Source organism: Neoarius graeffei, chromosome 25 (assembly GCF_027579695.1).
Source record: "Neoarius graeffei isolate fNeoGra1 chromosome 25, fNeoGra1.pri, whole genome shotgun sequence".
Lineage (NCBI taxonomy): Eukaryota > Metazoa > Chordata > Actinopteri > Siluriformes > Ariidae > Neoarius > Neoarius graeffei.
The window spans coordinates 22,282,445-22,303,534 of NC_083593.1; the positions used below are offsets into that span (position 1 = coordinate 22,282,445).

Sequence of the window (21,090 nt, forward strand, 5' to 3'; positions counted from 1 at the left end):
AGTTTGTTTAGTCAGTACTCATATATGACAAAGCAGCTCCAGGAATAGTGGCATTCCTATGCCACACAGCCTCACTACATGGATATGGCGCATCTTCAGTCTACTTGGATGCCACCCCAGCTGTGGTCATTTCCCTGCTGGATGCTACACCTGGATCCCAAGGGCCACAGTTATCATCAATGCCATGATTGCCAGAGAATGGCATACTAGCCTGGGCACAACTATTATGACATGAGAAAACAAGCTGCCAATTTTCATGAACTTTCATTAAATACTGACTTTTCCTGGAGTTGTGATCATGACCATATGGCTGCGCAACCCAAACCAGGCCATGCTGTTTCCCAGCAAGTCTATCTTGTGAAGCTCACTTCAGTGATCTAAGCCAAATGCACTTCCCTTCCCCTAAGCCCAGGGCTCCTGATGCTACAGTGTTTTTAACCACAGTCTGCACTACTTTGGGCTTAAGGTAAGTATTTAGGAAGAAAGCTACCCAGAAGTTACATCTCTGAAGGATGCCAATGAAAGCCTGAAAAACACAGACACCGTTAAAACCAGAGTAGCCACACTGGACACAAGGTCAGGTAGAAGTCATTTAGCTGAGACTAAAGATCATACATTGGACATGAATATAAAAGCCTGTGTGAAATGGCTCTTGAAGGGTGTTAAGCATTGTAACAGTCCTGTCTCTGCCACAGAAGGCGACCACATGTAGTATTTTTACCTCCGCCAACTTTGTTGGAGGAGGATATTTTTTCACCTCCGTTTGTTTGTTTGTTCACAACGTAACTCAAAAAGCAGCGAACGGATTCTGATGAAATTTTGAGGAAAGGTGGGCCATGGACCAAGGAACAATTGATTAGACTTTGATGCAAATCTGAATATGTGGCTTAGCGGAGGTATACACTCTAGCGAGTGCTCTTCTAGTTACCTCGCCTGCGATGGAGTAAGCGAGGCGAGGTATTGTAATCAGTGCGGTTTGTGTGTCTGCCTGTTAACAATCTAGCGTCTAGACGGTTGTACCAATTGGTTTCAAATTTTCAGGGTAGGTGGGCAATGGTCCACAGATTAGGTGATTAAATTTTGGGGTTAATCGGGTCAAGGTGAAGGTCAAGGTCACCTGAAAGGCTGGGCGAGGTTTGTTTTGCCTGGCAACACTTGTTTCTATGATATACAGATTTATAGTCAAATGTGTGACTCAGTTATTTGGGAAGACCATCAGTTTTAGATCTGATAACATGGTTGATGACATGAACAAGAGTCAATGCCTCTGATCTGGTTTATCCATCCATTATCTGTAGCCGCTTATCCTGTACAGGGTCACAGGCAAGCTGGAGCCTATCCCAGCTGACTATGGGCGAGAGGTAGGGTACACCCTGGACAAGTCGCCAGGTCATCGCAGGGCTGACACATAGACACAGACAACCATTCATATTCACACCTACGGTCAATTTAGAGCCATCAGTTAACCTAAGGGTAGTATCCCACTGGGCTGCGACAGCTTGCGACAAATTGCGAACGTCATTCGCGAGAGAGTTTCAAAAGTGTCTTGAAACATTCGCGGGGCTTCTCAATTTCCTCACATGAGTCGCAAAGTGTTGCTCCTTCATCGCTGAAATTTTGAACATGTTCAAAAAATTCGTGTGACAAAATTTCTCTCAAAATAGCTGCAAATGCATCGCTGGTGTCGCAAAGCCATCGCAAACCCTTCTCAAGTCAGTTTCCGTGAGGCTTCCTCTACTTCCCTGCCTGCCGAGGGAAAGCCAGGCTGCGACAGCCTGTGACTAGTTGGAGACACAACAATTGCGGTAAAATATGCGAATATCAATTCAGTGTGATTCCAAGTGAAAATTGTCACTAATTCTTATATTTTATTGCAATTATTGTGTCTCCAAATAGTCGCAGGCTGTCGCAGCCCAGTGAGATACTGGCTTAACTTGCATGTCTTTGAACTGTGGGGGAAACCAGAGCACCTGGAGGAAACCCACACAGACATGGGGAGAACATGCAAACTCCACACAGAAAGGCCCCCGTCGGCCACTGGGCTCGAACCCAGGACCTTCTTGCTGTGAGGCGACAGTGCTAACCACTACTGATCTGGTTTAATTCATATTAATCATTATATTATTAAACTTTACGCATCTTTACAGACACTCAACCATCCACTTTAATAGGAACACCTGTACACTTGCTAATTTATGCATTTAACCTATTCAGCGAATCATGTAGCAGAAGTACAATGCAAAAAATCATGCAGTTCCAAATCAAGAGCTTTGGTTAATGTTCACATCAAACATAAGAATGAAGAAAAAGTGTGATCTCTGTTACTTTAACTGTGGCATGGTTGTTGGTGCTAGAGTGACTGATTTGAGTATTTCAGAAACTGCTGATCTCTTGGGACTTAAACACTCAACAGTCTCTAGAGTTTACACAGAGGGTCTGCAGGCTGAAACAGCTTGTGGAGGACAGCCCCATATGGACAGTCGAAAGTCACACTTGGAAGACGCTCTGGACACTTACAGTAATGCTTTTATGGCTGAGGACTACAATTGACTTGCTAACTTTAGGACTGCGGTTGTCATGAACAGTTTTGCACTCAAGTTTCCATCAACGAACAGTTTATAACATCAACAAGAAGACAGAGTCATCTATATCCCCTGCCCTATATACCAACTATATACCAAGTTTCAAGATATTGTCACATTTTTCAAGTTCTGCTGCAGGAAACCAACCCTACCTCTTTACATTGACCTCAGCAGCCCATGGCATAAGCCCACTGGACCTTTGGTCCAGGTGAGCTAAAACTTCTCATCTCATCTCATTATCTCTAGCCGCTTTATCCTTCTACAGGGTCACAGGCAAGCTGGAGCTTATCCCAGCTGACTACGGGCGAAAGGCGGGGTACACCCTGGACAAGTCGCCAGGTCATCACAGGACTGACACAGAGACACAGACAACCATTCACACTCACGGTCAATTTAGAGTCACCAGTTAACCTAACCTGCATATCTTTGGACTGTGGGGGAAACCGGAGCACCCGGAGGAAACCCACATGGACAACATGCAAACTCCACACAGAAAGGCCCTCGTCGGCCACGGGGCTCGAACCCGGACCTTCTTGCTGTGAGGCAACAGCGCTAACCACTACACCACCGTGCCGCCCAAGCTAAAACTTAAAATTTCTCATATTTCTTAGTATCAAAAGGCACATATACATTATTTAATCAACACATATACCAACTTTCAAGACCATACCACTCGTAGTTTTCAATTTCTGCTCCGGAAACAAAACCTACCCCTAAGAATAACCTGAGAGACTAAGTCTGAAATTGTTTCCATGGAAACATGAAAAATTAAAATTTTTCAAATTTCTTAATATGAAAAGGCACATCTACATCACCTTGTTAACATGTATACCAAGTTTCAAATCTGTATCATGAATAGTTTTGGATATACGCTCTGGAAACAAACATTGCTCTTAGAAACCAAGTCAAAATCTATTTATGTAAAAATTTGAAAAATACTTTTTTTTTTCAAAAATCCAAAATAGCAAAAGGCACCAGTTCACATGTTGCTTGATATGTATACAAAGTTTCTCGAAGATATCTTCAGTAGTTTTAAAGATATGGCCCGGAAACGAAAACGTAACCGGACAGACGGAAGGCGTTTTTATATCCCCCGTCAAACTTTGTTTGGGCGGGGGATAACAAAACAGACTTCATGTTAAAACTGTTAAAATGTTATAATCATGCTATCTGTTATGACCTAATATGAGGATGGGTTCCCTTCTGAGTCTGGCTCCTCTCAAGGTTTCTTCCTCATGCCGTCTGAGGGAGTTTTTCCCCTTGCCACCGTCGCCACAGGCTTACTCATTGGGGATAGACTAGGGATAAAACTAGCTCATATTTAAAGTCACTAAAATTCTGTAAAGCTGCTTTGCGACAACATCTATTGTTAAAAGCGCTATAAAAATAAACTTGACTTGCTGATGAGAGAAATCAGAGGAGAATGAACAGACTGGTCTGAGCTGACCAACAACCACGTCACAGTTAAAGTCACAGAAATCACATCTCCCCCCTCTAATGTTTGATGTGAACATTAACTGAAGCTTGACCTATCTCGCCATCATTTTACGCATTGTGCTGCTGCCACATGATTGGCTAACGGCATGAATGTGCAGGTGTTCCTAATAAAGTGGACAGCCAGTGTATATGTTCTGTGTTTTTTATTCTTAGTTGAAGGTATGGGAGGTCAAGTGCTGCTTGTTTTCCTATCGTGTTTAAATGTATGAAAGACAACACAGAGTCAGCCTTTTCATTTAATACACATGATGTACTTTAATTGTCCATCAAAATACAAAAAAAAAAGAAACTGTTTAAACACTATAGGTATTTAATTCTGTATACAAAAATACGACAATTTCTTTATCAGATTACAAAGGAATGTCAAAGCAAAAGACTAAAGTCTCTTGGATCTCATGGTAGCAAAGGAAATAGTGCTACGCAAATACTTATTTGTTGTATGTGAGAGAGAGATTGTGCATGCAAGTAACACACACACACAGCCTCATCATACAGAGTTCACTAGTAAGTAAATTCTGTGTCTCTCTACAAAAAGAGAGTATGAATACCAAGGAAAGAAACATGCTGCAGTTTCTTTTTCGAGTAAATTGTGGGTTGTGAAAACTCTGCTCCAGGCGGCATCAGTTAGGCACCATGCTCTGCTTTTACAAAGTGATGAATAGATAAGGTGGTCTCAGGAGCTGGCCAACCATCTTGACATGGTGGTATTCACAATGTACAGTTACCACCCCCATTTCCACTACCCAAACACACATCACCTGTGATCCCCCTCAGGCCCTGTTCCCATGGTGGGAGCCAAGTGGTTCAAATACTCTGTCATACAACCAGAGGTATTAAATGGTATAATTAGCCTTGTGGATTTGAAACAGCCTTGAAGTACTGCCAGGATGTAGGCACTGGAGTAAGAGAGTATAGGTGTTCACAATCTGACCTCAGCATTATGCAATGGCCTGCCATTTTAGCTTTTTTTAGCCTTTTTTTTTCTTCCATTTATCATCTTTAAGTGTACATTTTATTTTCCCGGGGGGCTCCAAGGATAAAAAACACATATGACATGGTTAAAAACAATACTAAAAACAATGAACATATAAATGTAAAAAAGAACAATGACTGGACAATAAGTTCATGCTGAAGATGGCAAAGCAAGAATAAGTCCAGTTTCTATTTACAATGCTTGTATATACACATCATCCATCCATCTATCCATTACTATACTGTTTATCCATCAGGGGCACGATGGAAACTGGAGCCAATTCCAGAGATGAATAATCATTCACACGTAGGTGCAAATTACAGTAGCCAGTTGACCTGATCCACACGTCTTTGTACTGTGGGAGGAAACCCATGCAGACACGGGGAACATGGAAACTTCACACAGAAAGGCTCCAGTCAGCCACGAGGGTCAAACACAGAACCTCATCTCTGTGAGACGAAAGTCCTAACCACTGCACCACCATGCTGCCCTATATACATCATCCTTTTGCTAATCAGGAATATTGTTATTAATTTTTTTTTCTGGAAAAGTGTTCATGAGCCCACAAAGTCCACAGAAATAAAACTATCCAAGAGGTAATTATATTCAAAGGGCCCCAACCAAATAATTACATTATATATACAAACCAGAAAGAGAGATAAACGTCTCTTTACCAGAAGGATGTAACAGTCCATAATTTGTAGATACTTTTAAACAACATGGCAGTCAGAGACACTGAAATCTAGGTCTCTGTGCTAGTTTTTCTAGTGTGCAGAGGGCAACTGTGTGTCTGTTGAGTCTTGCATGGAGTTGTTGCCCTTGGGCTCGGTGAGTTTCAGGATTAGTACTTTCCTATGGAGCCCCTCAACTGTTTTAGTGTTCGGAGTCTTGGGTTCTGGCTGCAAAAGATCAGCCTCTGAGTTTCCATGGCTGAGCAAGAGACGCGTGATGTCCATGTGTCCGCTGCGCAAGGCTAGGTGCAATGGTGCTAATCCATCCTCATCCTGCACTGTGATGACCTCAGGCCACCTCTCGAGCAGCTCGCTGACCACCTGGCCATGACCAGCTTCAGCTGCCAGGTGGCACGCAGTGCGAAGGGCACGGTTGGCACTCCGAACATCAGCACCCTCCTCCAGGAGCATTCTTGCTGTGGGCAAGTGGCCACGCTGAGCCGCTAGGTGCAAGGCAGTGCAGCCTTGAGCTGTGCGTCCTTGGATATCTGCACCATGCTTCAGCAGCAGGCGTGCAGTGCTTGTGTGGCCTGTCTCGGCTGCAACGTGTAGCGGCGAGCGTAGGTCTGGGTTGGAGATCTGTTGCACGTTGGCACCCAGCTCCACGAGCACACGTGCCACCCTGTATCGACCGGTCTGAGCCGCCAGGTGCAGTGGCGTGCGCCCATCAGCAGTTGTTGCATCCACATCAGCACATGCCTGCTTAGCCAACAGCTTGGTGATGGTGGAGTGACCACGCCAGGCTGCCAGATGCAGTGATGTCCACCCATCCTTGGCAGTGGCATGGGCATCGACAACACCTCGACTCAAGAGCACACGCAGAACGCCCTCACACCCATGCTGACATGCCACGTGGGCTGCTGTACGTCCCTGTGTGTCTGCCTCACTGGCTGATGCCCGTCGCTCCAGAAGCAGGCGTGCCAGAGCCTCATCGCCGTTCTGAGCAGCAAAATGCAGGGCTGTGTACTGGTCCTCATCCTTAGCATTCACATCAGTTCCTTTGCGGCTCAGTAAGACCTCAGCAACACCTCGGAGATGCTTTTCTGCAGCAATGTGCAGAGGTGTGGCGCCACGCCAGTCAGCCAGGTTAGCACTGCAGTTATTAAGTAGTAGAAATTTCACAGCCTCCTCATTGCCCAGTGCTGTAGCATAGTGAAGTAGGCTACCGCCACCTTCTAGGCGGAGTTCCACATCCTGTGGCTGCAGGAGCTTCATTAGTTTTGCTGTGTCCTCAGTGCGAATGGCTTCACACAGCTTCTTCTTCTGGATCTCGCTTGACTCTAAGTGATTAAAGAAAAAAAAAACCCACACGTTTGAAACGGCATATAAAGCCAATAAACAACAACAACGAAAAGACCTAGGGTTTTTCTGGCCATAAAATATTTCACATTTATTTTTAATGAAATTTTATTTTTCAGACTAGTAAGTAGGACTAAAGATTAAACAGTTAAAGTGGGACAATCATATTGAATAATGAACTGATATGACCACCATTTCTAAAGCTGCTATTATTTTTTATGCACTGTAATGGAGCTTACCTACCACTCCAAAAGCCAAAGTTAAACTTGACTGCCATTATTAATTATGTACATAATTAATTATTAATTATGTACTAGGCAGGGCTGAAATAAAACTGATAACAGTAACAACAACAAAAATACGAGAGTACAAATTGGATTCTACAAATAAATGGTATGATGGTCATTAAATGGTGTATATTCAAATTACTCCTTTGTTCTCGATGACACCATATTGTCATAGCGCAGCTTAAAACAGCCCAAGAATCAGTGTTGAATAAAACTTTGTACCATTGACTGAATTCTCCCTCTCAAAGGAGAGTGTGATGGAGCCTTGGGATGAGAAGGCCGAGTCCACAGAGGAGATTCCGGACAGTCTCTTGCTGGTGTTGTCCTTGCTCTCCAGGCAGTCCTCTTTAACATGGTCAAAGCTGCGAGAAATCCCAGAGTCGATCTGACTCAGCAGCTCAGAAAGGCTGTAGTCTTTCTCTGGTAACATAGCTGACTTTGGCCTCACTGGTTTTTGCTCCTTAACCTAAGACGACAAGAACGAACTTATAAATATAATGCACTGATATAAACTGATGATCATAAACTTAAATTTAAGTAATACTGCTTGTACAAATTAACTTGATTTGTATATGGATTTTGACAGTTTATTGTGAAATGTAACATTAAAAAATTACAATCAGAGAAACAAGAAGAAACCTTTATTCGTCACATGCACACGAATTCAAGCACAGTGAAATTCATCTTCTGCATTTAACCCATCTGAAGCAGTGAACACACACACACACACACACACACTCAGAGCAGTGGGCAGCCACACCAGAGCGCCCAGGGAGCAGTCAGGGGTCAGGTACCTTGCTCAAGGAAACCTCAGCCCAAGGCCGCCCCACATCAACCTAACTGCATGTCTTTGGACTCTGGGGGAAACCGGAGCACCCGGAGGAAACCCACGCAGACACGGGGAGAACATATAAACTCCACACAGAAAGGCTGTGTGTTACAGCCGGTCGCTGGGTTCGAACCCGGAACCTTCTTGCTGTGAGGCGACCGTGTTAACCACTACACCACCGTGCCGTCCCATCGATCCAGCCATCTGTAGCCACCTATCCTGTGCAGGGTCGCAGGCAAGCTGGAGCCTATCCCAGCTGACTATCAAAACAGATTTAGCAAATGGCTCCATAAACTCATTTAAGGCTCACCTCAAAATACTAAATTTTTAGTTTACTCATCCATAAAATCATCCTGTGACTAAGGGTAGTTTATAGTTATGTATATAGGAGAAAACAAAAACAATCTCGTATTTACAGTAATATTCTAAGGCATTCTGTTCATTCAGGAAATGAGTTTGCACATAAACAAACAATGCTGCCCAGTTGCATTCCCTTGCTCTGCTCTAATGTCACTAGATGCATGAAACATTCATGGTATGGTACAGTACTGTATGTGCTGAAAGAACACAACACGTGCCATACAGTTGCTTAATGACTAGCTGTGATTGTGACAGTCAGATATCCTTCAACGCTCACAAAGATTCTTTTCCATGTTGCACAGTGACAAAGATCTTTACACAATACTTCATTTAGGGAGTTTTGAGAGAAAGGAACTTTGAAGGGAAGAATCAGAAGATGAGCCAGAGAAAAAGGCAATAAATAGAGCAGATGGCTCAGAAATAGGAAAACATTTTGGGGTTACCCGTTCAGAGCTTGTTGGAGCCGGACAGGGTGAGGAGTCTGGCTCAGACACTGATCCTCTGGACTCATCATGGGGTTTGGAACACAGCTCCTCTGCCTCAGACGTAATCTCTACAAAAGAAAAAAAAAATTATATATATGGACATGAGTGTTTTACTGGGAAATATACCACTCATTTTTTCATACAAGCTACATCTGGTACATGGAGAACCAAAACCGTGACAATCTCTATATGTCACTCGTGAGGCTATCAGTGAATGTTTTGATAAATTTGGGTACTTTGTGAAATGTGTTGATGTAATAAGAAAAAAAAAAAAAAATCACACATTGGCTTAAAGATATGAAGTTTATCTTCTCGTGTTAAAAAACTCTTATTTTTCACATGAAATATATTGTCATCTGAGTGACCTATTTCACTCTGATGATGTCACTCCTAGTGTTTCCCTGCTGATTCGACGCACGTTGTCAAAATGGCGAACTGGTTCAAAATTAAAATTATTTTCATTAACTTACACACGCACACATTACATTTTTTTTTGTATGTGTGGATGTATCCATATAGTATAAAGAACATTACATAGTGACACAAAGATATGAAGTTTATCTTCTCATGTTGAAAATATTTTCACTTGTTCACTTTGCTCACTCGTGAATATGTTCACCACTCAAAGATAAACTTCATATCTTCGTGCAACCATGCAATATTTTCTCGCTCCTTCATATATTATGTAAGCAGTTCAATGTTATTATTGATTTACTGAAAATACCACTGTACCAACCTCATGTAATTACTATAATTTTACTATATTTAGCAGTCAAAAGAAAGTCTTCTGCATGTTGGAAAAATAGTTTTTCTACTCTGCAGTGTATACATATCTCTAGTGGAAAAGTTAGTATTAAATAATTTATGACCACTGTGGGACATTCACCCTGGAAGCTTGGCCTGGCATCAGGAGATCCACTCCAGCATTTCTGCATGAGGGCTATAAAGCCTGAACATGCCTGGGGTCGACTGCGGGGCACAGCGCTCAGGTCTGGACGAACCCCTTTCACCACCTTCACCATGATATGCAGAATATTGTTCTCCCCTATAAGAGACAGAAAAATAAACAAGGTTTCAATTCACTGCTCTGATATGCTCAGAAACACAGCACTAACTTTGCTTCAAAAATGGGGGCAATCTTGGTTTCGGTTTACATGACCGATATGCGATACATGCACAACACTAACTCACACTAGGGGTGGGAGGTGGGGGTAATGCATACATGTGGCAAAAAAAAAAAACAACGAACTGTCAAAGATTAACTGTTCTGAATTTAAAGCACAGAAGAATGGGAAATAGATTATGGAAGTGTTCTTTATAGTCCTAAATCCCTGTATCAACAATGAAAAAAAGATATTGTTTCTTTTCCGGAAGACTTTTGGTCACACAAACTCTCGTGTGCCAACCAGTGACAGAACAAACACAGACAGCTATTTTGGTTTCAAGCAATTTTGACAGTCATTATTCACAAACGGCAGTTACTAAAACCGCAGTCAATGCCAAACGTGTGATTTTTATTCTTGTCTTACAAAATCCTATACTGTATTTGACAGACATGAGAAAAAAAAAAATCAAAAGGATCATTCTGGATCAAGAAACAAAATAATAGAATTAGAGCAGTGTAATGTAATACTATTAAAATATGACAGGAGAACCCTTAGAAATTAAAAAAAACCAAAAACAAAAAAAACAAAACAACTTAATAGCATGGAACATTTAATGAGACATGTAGAGCATGAAGGACTGACTGACCTCTAAATTCTACTGTAAATATTCCTTAGATTAAGGAGTCCTGACATTAGCCTGTTAATCAGTAGCCCTAATTACCAAAGCATTAGGAAATGGGCCAAGCCAGAAACTTGAATCAATGACAAACAGAATCACGATTCTCTATCTTACCTTGATATGGCTTTTTCTGTGTGAGAATTCCCCAGATAACAATCGAGAAGCTGCATAAACAGAGTAGAGGTAGGTTGAGTACCGATGCCCCCTTATAAAAACACAGGGCTAACACTGAGGCCATCTTATATTGTGTTATATTTTGTAGTGTATGTACAGAAATGCTATAAAGTTGATCATATAATTCTTGAACTTTCACACTCTTAAATATTGCCGAGTCAAAACAAGCTGACCTGTACACATCGTGCTTGGTATCAGAGACTCTTTCCTTCTCAATGATCCTTTCAGGTGGTAGGTAGGCAATAGTACCACAGAATCCATCACGACTGATGTCATCATTCCTGGCAAAGCCATTCCACCTGGCAAGGCCAAAGTCTGAGATCTAAGAATAAACAAACAAAAGTGTGTCACATCAAGGCTGTCTGGCTGGTAATTTTCCATCATACATTTTAAAACCACCTGAGAGGTGAATGTGATCTTCCATCATACATCTTAAACTGACTGGGAACCAACTAGTGATGAAATTTGATCTGCTCAATGCTAAACACCAAGGTGTTTTGGTTTTCTAAAATTTGTTAAAAATACATAAAATAATCTAGATATAGCGGGTGGCAAGGTGGTGTAGTGGTTAGCGCTGTCGCCTCACAGCAAGAAGGTCCGGGTTCGAGCCCCGTGGCTGATGAGGGCCTTTCTGGGCGGAGTTTGCATGTTTTCCCCGTGTCCACATGGGTTTCCTCCGGGTGCTCCGGTTTCCCCCACAGTCCAAAGACATGCAGGTTAGGTTAACTGGTGACTCTAAATTGACCGTAGGTGTGAATGCGAGTGTGAATGGTTGTCTGTGTCTATGTATCAGCCCTGTGATGACCTGGCGACTTGTCCAGGGTGTACCCCGCCTTTCGCCCGTAGTCAGCTGGGATAGGCTCCAGCTTGCCTCCGACCCTGTAGAACAGGATAAAGCGGCTAGAGATAATGAGATGAGATCTAGATATAGCAGGCTACGCATTGCAAATTAAGCTTACTTTATTTTTTTATTTATTTTGTGACTAAAAAAACCCCTTTTAATACAGTAAGGAATTATCAAAAATAGTGTGGTGTTAATTTGTGTACTCATGTTAAAGCAGTGGTTCTCAAACTGGGGACTGCAGGGGGCCCTGAAGGTGCGGCAGAAAATTTATTGTACCTCTAAGTCGTAATTTGTTATTTTCCCAATTTACTAAATCTGCCTTGCCAAAAAAAAAAAAAAAATGTGGTACATGTTTAAAAATAATAGATGTTAAACATTATTAAAATTGTGTGTGTTGGCCAATCACAATTCATAGCCATCCTGTGGCCACTTAATGAGTTAGCGCTAACGACGACATCAGAATGGCACCATGTTATTTGTACTTGCAGCCCAGTGAAAGCTGTGGAGCGAGAGTAGGTGCTGTGGGTTTGGCACAATGTCATTTTTCACAAGAAGCATGAAAACCGTGGGTTTATTTTACACAGTCACTGTTTCTAGGAAGGTAGGTTGGGAGTTGGAGTGCCCTCAGCATGCCTTGTGAGGTGGGAAGGTCCTCTTGACGGAGTGTGTGTGGACATGTACAGGTGTGTGCCTGCTATGTATTAAGGCTGCTTAGCCAACTTGTTCAGGCTGGCCCGCGATGGATGTATTTACATCCAGCCTATTCAATCCAGAGAAGTGATTTCCCACCCATCCTCCCACTCCATGCTTACTCATCCACAAGGAGGACAGGCAAATATGGGAAAACGGCTTGGAAAGTATTTCTGCCTTTGGGGAATTACAATGAACTGAAGGTTTAAGGCCATTAAGGAAAAACACAAGTAATTGCCCATTTCCATTCTGTTGCAACTAACAAACTCCTGTTAATGTCCTAGAAATTACTGTGTATATTCCGAATTCTGGAAATGTTATATCTAGGTTTAATAAAATGGCATATATCACCTATAAAAAAATATGCTAGAAATGTTAGACATATACACTTTTTAGCAAACTGCTTCATTAGAGCTACTTGTAAAGTAATTCATACCTACATATGACCCTCCAGGAAACATCAAACTTACTTTGACGTGGTGATGGGCATCCAGCAGTATGTTCGCAGGCTTCAGGTCCAGATGGAGCAGCGGTGGGTTCATGCAGTGCAGGAAGTTCATGCCTACTGCTGTCTCATGGATAATACGGAAACGCAGCACCCATGGCAGTGGCTCTGCAGCCAAGAGCGTCTCCAGAGAGCCTGTCTCCATGTACTCCATCACCAGGCCCAATGGATCGCTGCAGATGCCATATACAGGCAGGATGTAGCGGAACTTTGCTGCCTCCATTTTATTGGCCTCTTCAAGGAGCTCGGCACGTTCTCTTTAAACGGGGGGGAAGAAAACTTCAAATCAACTTCAAATGATGATCAATTACTTCAATATTACTGACCAAGAATATGAGGTCTTATGAGCCTAAATTTGAAAATAAACTTGTAGGCATGAATAAATATTTTTGGACACGGATTAGCAATATATGAGCACATACATTCGAAATTAACATTGTGCAACCTAGCATTTGATTAGCCGCTAGGCGGGTGGGTCTAGTTTACTAGGCTAGCATTTGATCAGAAGGCTCAAACAAATCCAAAAGCATTCAGAGGAAAAATGGATTGCTCAAATAGTTGGTAGTTTGGTTCAACTGAGAAATGTCAACTGAACATTGGAGAGACAAAAAAAAAAAAAGTATAGATACCCATGGTAAAAATCTGGTTTGACTCAAAAGAAAGTCTATACTTGTACTAAACCATGATATAATTTAACACATTATTGCCATGCTAGTGTGATTGCATGACTAGTGTGATCTCAGCTGAGTAACGACTCTGGGAATCTGATTATAAACATCAGTGCATGTAATGGGATAATTTGAATGGCAGACATATTGGGCCTAAAGGATGTAAATCTATAAACAATGTAATTGTGATGAATGTATGAGATACCTTTGCAAACGACTGCCTGCTTTTCATGCATCACCTTGTAATCCCAGATTTAATGGGATAATGGAGGAGGAATGCCATTATATGTAACGCGAAATTAAATAGTGTGAGCAGATAACATGTTCCTAAGCAGCCTACACAATATCAAAGAATCCTTATCAGTTTTAGCCTCTTGATGTTTGATGTGAGCATTCACACATTAATACACACCCTATATAGAGCTCAAGAGAGACTCTTCAAAGTGAATCTGGTTTAATGCAGACAGTCACATCAATTGTATCACAATATATCTAAAGAATAGGGCTACCTGGGGGTTTCCTTTAGGTGCACTGTAATTATATTCCATTGTAGCATTTTCAAGAAATATTCACACACTGATACAGTATCTGATCCAGACACAGATATATGATATGTACAAAGAAAAACTAAATCAATTGAAACTATTATAGCTCCCTCATGGAAAGCATAACTCACTACTGTTAAGGGTCATCCTTATACAAATGTCTTATGATCAATGTATCACTTTTTGTTGTGATCTAAACGTAACCCGGTGACAATGAAGACGTGTAAAATGTAGTGGCAAGCACAGGGGTTTAAACACTTAAAGCGGTACACATTTGTGCACCTAACCAATCTCATGCCAACACTTAAGACACAATCCTGTACTAAGTTCCTGAAGCAAAAAAGAAAGCTCTTTGTGGGTGACAAAAAGCGGATGGTGAAGAGAAAAGGGGGACAGGGTGAATAGGAAGGAGAGGAAAAGAGAGAGGTGTACACTGCTTCGCTAATCTCTTGCTTCAAATCATTTGCAATCAGACAAAAGCTCCTCTTAAAAGAAGGCCTGGTGCAACCGGTTTTTCAGCCACACACATTATTATTATAAAACGTAGGCCAGTCTGAGCTAATGGAGGACAAAGCTTGCTTTTGCATTTATGGCTTAGTCAAAGGACAACTGGAGTAAAGTGGCAGATGTTATGAACTGATAGTATGCTTGGCCTGCACTGAATGCTTGCAAGACTAACATTCTTCTATCAACAACTGATCTTTAGATTTTACACACAGTGATGCATCGACTCATACATGGGTTAAAACATCACGCAGTGCTCTTACAACAAAAACACTGGGTTATTAAATGACAACTTATCCCTAGTCACACAGTGTAATGTTTTAATGGTGTCCCTAAAATAGTCACCAAGGTAGTAACTGTTTATATGGCCAAAGGTGAATAGTCAAGAAATAACTTGAGTAAAAATAATCATAATAAAATATACGTACACATATACATCTACACACACACACCTCAGGGTCAAGCAGAGACCGAGTACTTCACTCTACTGTGTTATTTATTACCGTACATTATAACGTGCTAATTGAGGCCTAAGGAACTGTTATACAAGGTTACTTCCTGATAAGTCAAAACAGAACCAGCTGTTCACATATGAATGTCTTCTTCATGCATAACGAAGTCTTGTGGCAGTTCATACAGAGGTCATCACATACAGTATTAGTATAGTCAGTGGCAGATTACTAGGAAAAAAAAAAATCTGTGAAACAGATCGTGATTATATTTTTCTGTCCTGCTGTACATCCCATACACGGTAATTCACAGTAGTTTGAGTGTATACGTGTGTGGAGGCAGGTGCGTGCATAATCATGCCCCAGTACAATATATTATGTAATCGAATCTCTGACACACAAAAAAGAAGTTAATAACATCAAGTCTCTCAACTATGGATTTCTCTCAAATATGGATTTCAGATGATAAATAATTAGAGAGCATTGAACATCATTGTTTGTATTCATCCGAAAAGTCCTGGGGACTAGGTGTAATCTAGACGTCAGTGGTAGAAATTCACCAAGTGTACACATTATTTTATCACAAACCACAAATTCTGTTATGATCAAGAAAAATGGGTGTGAGATACAGTCTATTCATTTCCATAATGATCTGACCCAGGAGACTGGCTTGTCTAGTGGTAGACTCCATAATCTCAAAAACAAACTCAACTCACTCTTCAGAAAAGTGGACTTATTAAACAGATGTTGAGCCACCGTAATTTCTTTGTTCCTCAAACACACACTGGACATATTATAAAACAATACATATGTGAAAGAATTTTACTCACTTTTCATCCACATGAAGACTGGGAGGACATTTAATAGCCAGCCATGTTTTCCACTGTACATGCCGTACTTTGTACACTTGTCCAAATCCACCGGAGCCTATCTTCTCCCAGCTCCCAAACTCAGAGGAGTCAAACGTTTTCAGCAACCCCATAACTCCTGGGGAGTTCTCTTGGACATCCATCTTGAAAACCTGTTAAATGCTAATGTTTCTTTTTCCCCCTTCTTTACATAAAGACTATAACTGACTCACTCACCTGAGTGTTTCCTTGTTTTTTTCTCTTTCTGTTCAGACAACTTCTGTCTGGCCCTTCCCTCTGTTCAGGTGAAGGGTAGGTGGGGCTTCAACTGGTGACATCACTTCCTTTGTTAAACAGCATGAAGCAGTACCAGTCCAAGGAATGCTAGTTTGTAGCAAACGTGGAACTTTCAAAGCAACTATTTATCCAGTCTTCAGAACATGTCAGCAAATTTATGAAGCAAAAGCAATGTGACATGGAACTTTGGAAGTCAACACTTTATAGAACCAGTGAGCAAAATTCTGGTGTGAGCGAGTGTACTTCCCTGAGTAGAAGCTGAAGAATGTTTGCTAACATCACCCAACAAGTCTTGTTACATGATCCAGCTAAAATGACCCCAGTGTGGAATCTGTAAAGTCATCTCTGAAACACAATAACCTATTCATGGCAGCAGTTTATGTTACCCTCTGCTCTTGTTCAACCGTTTTGTCTCATGTGAGGTAATATCATCATCATTCAGTTACCTGTCAAAGAATGTCACTGACATTTGATAAATCATTTTGTAAACATTGAACAATTAATCTCAGGGGAAAAGTCTTGATTTATAGCACAGACAACATCAGGGCACACTATACTGTGTTTGTTTAATTGGTGTGTAAGCCTACCAATTATATAATAATGATAAATTTCAAATAAACCCATTCAAAAATCTTTCAGTTTCTAATTTCCATTGAGCTCTGTGTGTAATAGACTAGTACGTTTATAACAGTTGGACATCAGCACCAAAAGGTCTACTAGCCAGATCACCCATATTTCCCCTCCAGTCCAAGATAGCAGAGGTACAGATAAGTGCAAAAGTTACATTCCTTTTCATTGATTGGTATTAAAAAAAAAATCAGTACAGCTACTGGACAATTTATCTACAACCCTAAATCAGAAAAAGTTGTTTTCTAATTATTTTACCCCTTTACTAGCCCTAAATTGCCCCTGTCCCAACGTTTTTTGGAACATGTTTGTTACAAGCCTGAAACACAGGAATTATTAATAAATGAAATGAAGTTCACCAAACAATATTTCAAATTTTGTGGGCTCATACTGTCTGCAATGACATACAAAAAAGTAAATTTAGAAATCACTACTTTCTTTATTTGCATTTTCCATACCATCCCAACTTTTTCTGATTTGTGATTGTACAAATCAGAATCCCATGTTTATCCATGTACTGTGATGTTTCCTATGGAAAACAGCAATGCAGTCCAAGTCAGAAGTTATCTTATTATAAAAGCACCAAAGCTGGTATCCCTGCTCAAAAGCTTATATTAAATGTGTCCTATAAATCAGGCTAATTATGAAAACAACTAATCACTGAATTCAGGTTTGTTCTGTTCATTTTTATTTAAAGCCTAGTTAACGAAATCAGAAGATGAAAATGAGGAAATACTGACCTTTCCCAGAGCTGAAGAAGGGAGTTTAAAAAAAGAAAAGAAAAGACAGCAATGTGTTAGGAATGCCTGAAAAAAAAATGTAGTAAATGAAAGCATCTATTCCAAATTGGCATCTGTTTGTGTTTCAGGTCTTTCAGGTCAGGGACATGAATATTACTTGAGGGTGTGGATCTCATTTGCAATTGTTTCTTCTGTGATGGCCCAGTCCCCTAGGTGAGGTGTGAATATTCAGGTATTCAGTGTGAAAGATAGGATGAAATCACAAACTATGATAGACTTAGGCCCTGTCCACACGGCAACGGATTCAGGTGACTCCGATACAATTGCTTATCGTTTAGGCCTGGCGTCCACACGGCACCGGCGTTTTGGGTGCCCAAAACGCAATCTTTTTGAGAACGGGTTCCAGAGTGGAAAGATCTGGCAACGTTGCCGTTGTGAAGTCGTCTGGATGAGTAAAACGGATTTGTTTACGATGACGTCACAACCACATGACTGAGTGCTTCACGCCGGGTAGAAGTGTAACGAATATCACCAGGAAAAAGCCTTACAGAGCACTAGTGAGAGTGAAACATGAGCTTAGATATTATTTATTATTATTATTATTATTATTATTATTATGTTCAGTGTTAGTTCACAGTAGTAATGCAAGAAGCAGAATAGTGACAGTAATAGTGAAGCAAAAACATGCAATTGTACAAACACTGCAGCTCTACAGCAAAATATTCATTTATGAAATGGTCTGATTCTTAACACCAGTAGTGCCAATGATCTTCTCATTGCGATGCGAGTTGTCAACAAATCCTATAACTTGGTTCATGAAACGCGCTTACAAAATATTTTCACTGTGAATATTTATTGTGTAATGGTGCAAAGTGAGAGAGAGAGAGAGAGAGAGAGAGAGAGAGAGAGAGAGAGAGAGAGTCAATCCCGCCAGCAAAAATAGAGAAAAAAAGAGCGATCTCACCTCTTCAGATGTGGGTTTAAGTCCTACAATACATTCCTCAAAAAGGGCGTAGAGGAGCAAATTAATCATTATTTAATTAGCATTCAATTTATTCCGGACCATTAAAGACACCGCCTTCCGCGTAGAATCATAGGTCATCCTCGCCGCCATTTTGGAGAGGTCAAAGCGGAGAATAAAGATTAGCTGCGTTTAACTGTACCAACAGGTTTGCCATCCAAACGAGATCACATGGGATTACCTTTCACAGGTGAGACTGGAAAAATACTTTTCATTGTATTTGGTCATTATAATGTAATTTTACAAAGAGATTTTCCTGACTTTGTGGCTAATATGCATCCTTACTACTTCTATTGTTCTGGTGTCTCCGAAGGGACCGTCTTACAGCGCCCCTAGAGGTGTGGCATGTGTATTGCATCGTTTTCAGCAAGCGTTGCGTTGCCATATGGACCTGATATTAGGCTACATCCACACGACAACGGCAACGAGATGTTATTTAAAAATATAGCGCGTCCAAATGGGCAACAATCAGTAAAATATCAGGTCCATATGGCAACGCAACGCTTGCTGAAAACGATGCAATACACATGCCACACCTCTAGGGGCGCTGTAAGACGGTCCCTTCGGAGACACCAGAACAATAGAAGTAGTAAGGACGCATGCGCATAAACTATTATGCGCGAGACTTCATATTAGCCACAAAGTCAGGAAAATCTGTTCGTAAAATTACATTATAATGACCAAATACAATGAAAAGTATTTTTCCAGTCTCACCTGTGAAAGGTAATCCCATGTGATCTCGTTTGGACGGCAAACCTGTTGGTACAGTTAAACGCAGCTAATCTTTATTCTCCGCTTTGACCTATCCAATATGGCGGCGAGGATGACGTATGATTCTACCCGGAAGGCGGCGTCTTTAATGGTCCGGAATAAATTGAATGCTACACGTTGATGGATTAATTTGTTGTTTCTCACCTGTGAAAGGTAGTCCCATGTGATCTCGTTTGGACGGTAAACCTGTTGGTACAGTTAAACGCAGCACATGAATCTTTATTCTCCGCTTTGACCTATCCAATATGGCGGCGAGGATGACGTATGATTCTACGCGGAAGGCGGCGTCTTTAATGGTCCGGAATAAATTGAATGCTACACATTGAAGGATTAATTTGCTCTTCTACGCCCTTTTTGAGGAATGTATTGTAGGACTTAAACCATCATCTGAAGAGGTGAGATCGCTCCTTTTTTCCCTATTTTTGCTGGCAGGATTGACTCTGCCCTAAGGGCAGAGTCTCTCTCTCTCTCTCTCTCTCACTTTGCACCATTACACAATAAATATTCACAGTGAAAATATTTTGTAAGCGCGTTTCATGAACCAAGTTATAGGATTTGTTGACAACTCGCATCAAGTTCGTTACACTTCTACCCGGCGTGAAGCACTCACAGTCATATGGTTGTGACGTCATCGTAAACAAATCCGTTCTACTCATCCAGACAACTTCACAACGGCAACGTTGCCAGATCTTTCCACTCTGGAACCCGTTCTCAAAAAGACTGCGTTTTGGGCACCCAAAACACCAGTGCCATGTGGACGCCAGGCCTAAACGATAAGCAATTGTATCGGAGTCACCTGAATCCGTTGCCGTGTGGACAGGGCCTTAGAAGGTCAGCAAAAATCCAGCAGTATCATTCAGTGAAAACAGATCCAGCTTTAGTCTCAATGTTTGTGCTCAGCATTTACATTGACAGCATTTGGCTTGCACCCTTACACCCAGAGCACCCTCATCCACACTCACACACTTATCCAGAGCACCCTTATCCACACTTGCTCTGCGATCTCCATCAAGATTTTTTTTCTTCTTCTTTTGGCTGCTCCCGATTAGGGGTCACCACAGCGGATCTTTCGTCTCCATTGCTCCCTGTCTTCCGCATCCTTCTCTACCACACCTACCACTTTCATGTCCTCTCTCACCACATCCATGTATCTCCTCTTTGGCCTTCCTCATTTTCGTGTGCCTGGCAGCTCCATCCTCAACATTCTCCTTCCAACATGCTCTGCATCTCTTCTCAGGATGTGCCCATACCATCTCAGTCTCTTCTCTCTTAGCTTAATTCCCAAGCTCTCCACATATACTGTCCCTCTGATGTGCTCGTTGCTTATCCTGTCCAACCTTATCACTCCCATCGCAAACCTTAATATCCTCAACTCCGCCACCTCCAACTTTGCCTCCTGTCTCTTCGTTAAGGGTACGGTCTCCAATCCATACATCACAGCTGGCCTCACTACTGTCTTATACATCTTACCTTTCACTTTTGCTGGGACTTTCCTATCACAAACAACTCCCAAAATCCTTCTCCAACTGCTCCACCCTGCCTGCACTCTCTTTCTCACCTCACTATTGCAGCCCCCATT

General features: G+C 41.5%; 1 protein-coding gene across 1 annotated transcript; it reads right to left on the reverse strand.

Annotated features, from left to right (window-relative positions):
* Window positions 1-4,308: 4,308 nt before the first annotated feature.
* Window positions 4,309-16,370, reverse strand: ripk4 (receptor-interacting serine-threonine kinase 4). The gene is made up of 8 exons (XM_060909334.1): window positions 16,038-16,370; window positions 13,007-13,298; window positions 11,176-11,324; window positions 10,943-10,992; window positions 9,930-10,088; window positions 9,002-9,111; window positions 7,592-7,835; window positions 4,309-7,063 (listed from the first exon to the last, which is right to left on the reverse strand). Exons 1-8 carry the CDS (start codon window positions 16,217-16,219, stop codon window positions 5,817-5,819), a joined length of 2,433 nt encoding a protein of 810 aa, XP_060765317.1. The 5' UTR covers window positions 16,220-16,370; the 3' UTR covers window positions 4,309-5,816.
* Window positions 16,371-21,090: the final 4,720 nt, after the last annotated feature.

Excerpts from the sequence above, each read along its gene's own strand:
- ripk4 (XM_060909334.1), bottom strand. The coding sequence starts at position 16,219 with ATGGATGTCCAAGAGAACTCCCCAGGAGTTATGGGGTTGCTGAAAACG. Across the intron at positions 13,299-16,037 it reads AGTCTTCATGTGGATGAAAA|AGAACGTGCCGAGCTCCTTG; the intron begins GTGAGTAAAATT and ends CCCCGTTTAAAG. Across the intron at positions 10,089-10,942 it reads ACAGAAAAAGCCATATCAAG|GGGAGAACAATATTCTGCAT; the intron begins GTAAGATAGAGA and ends TGTCTCTTATAG.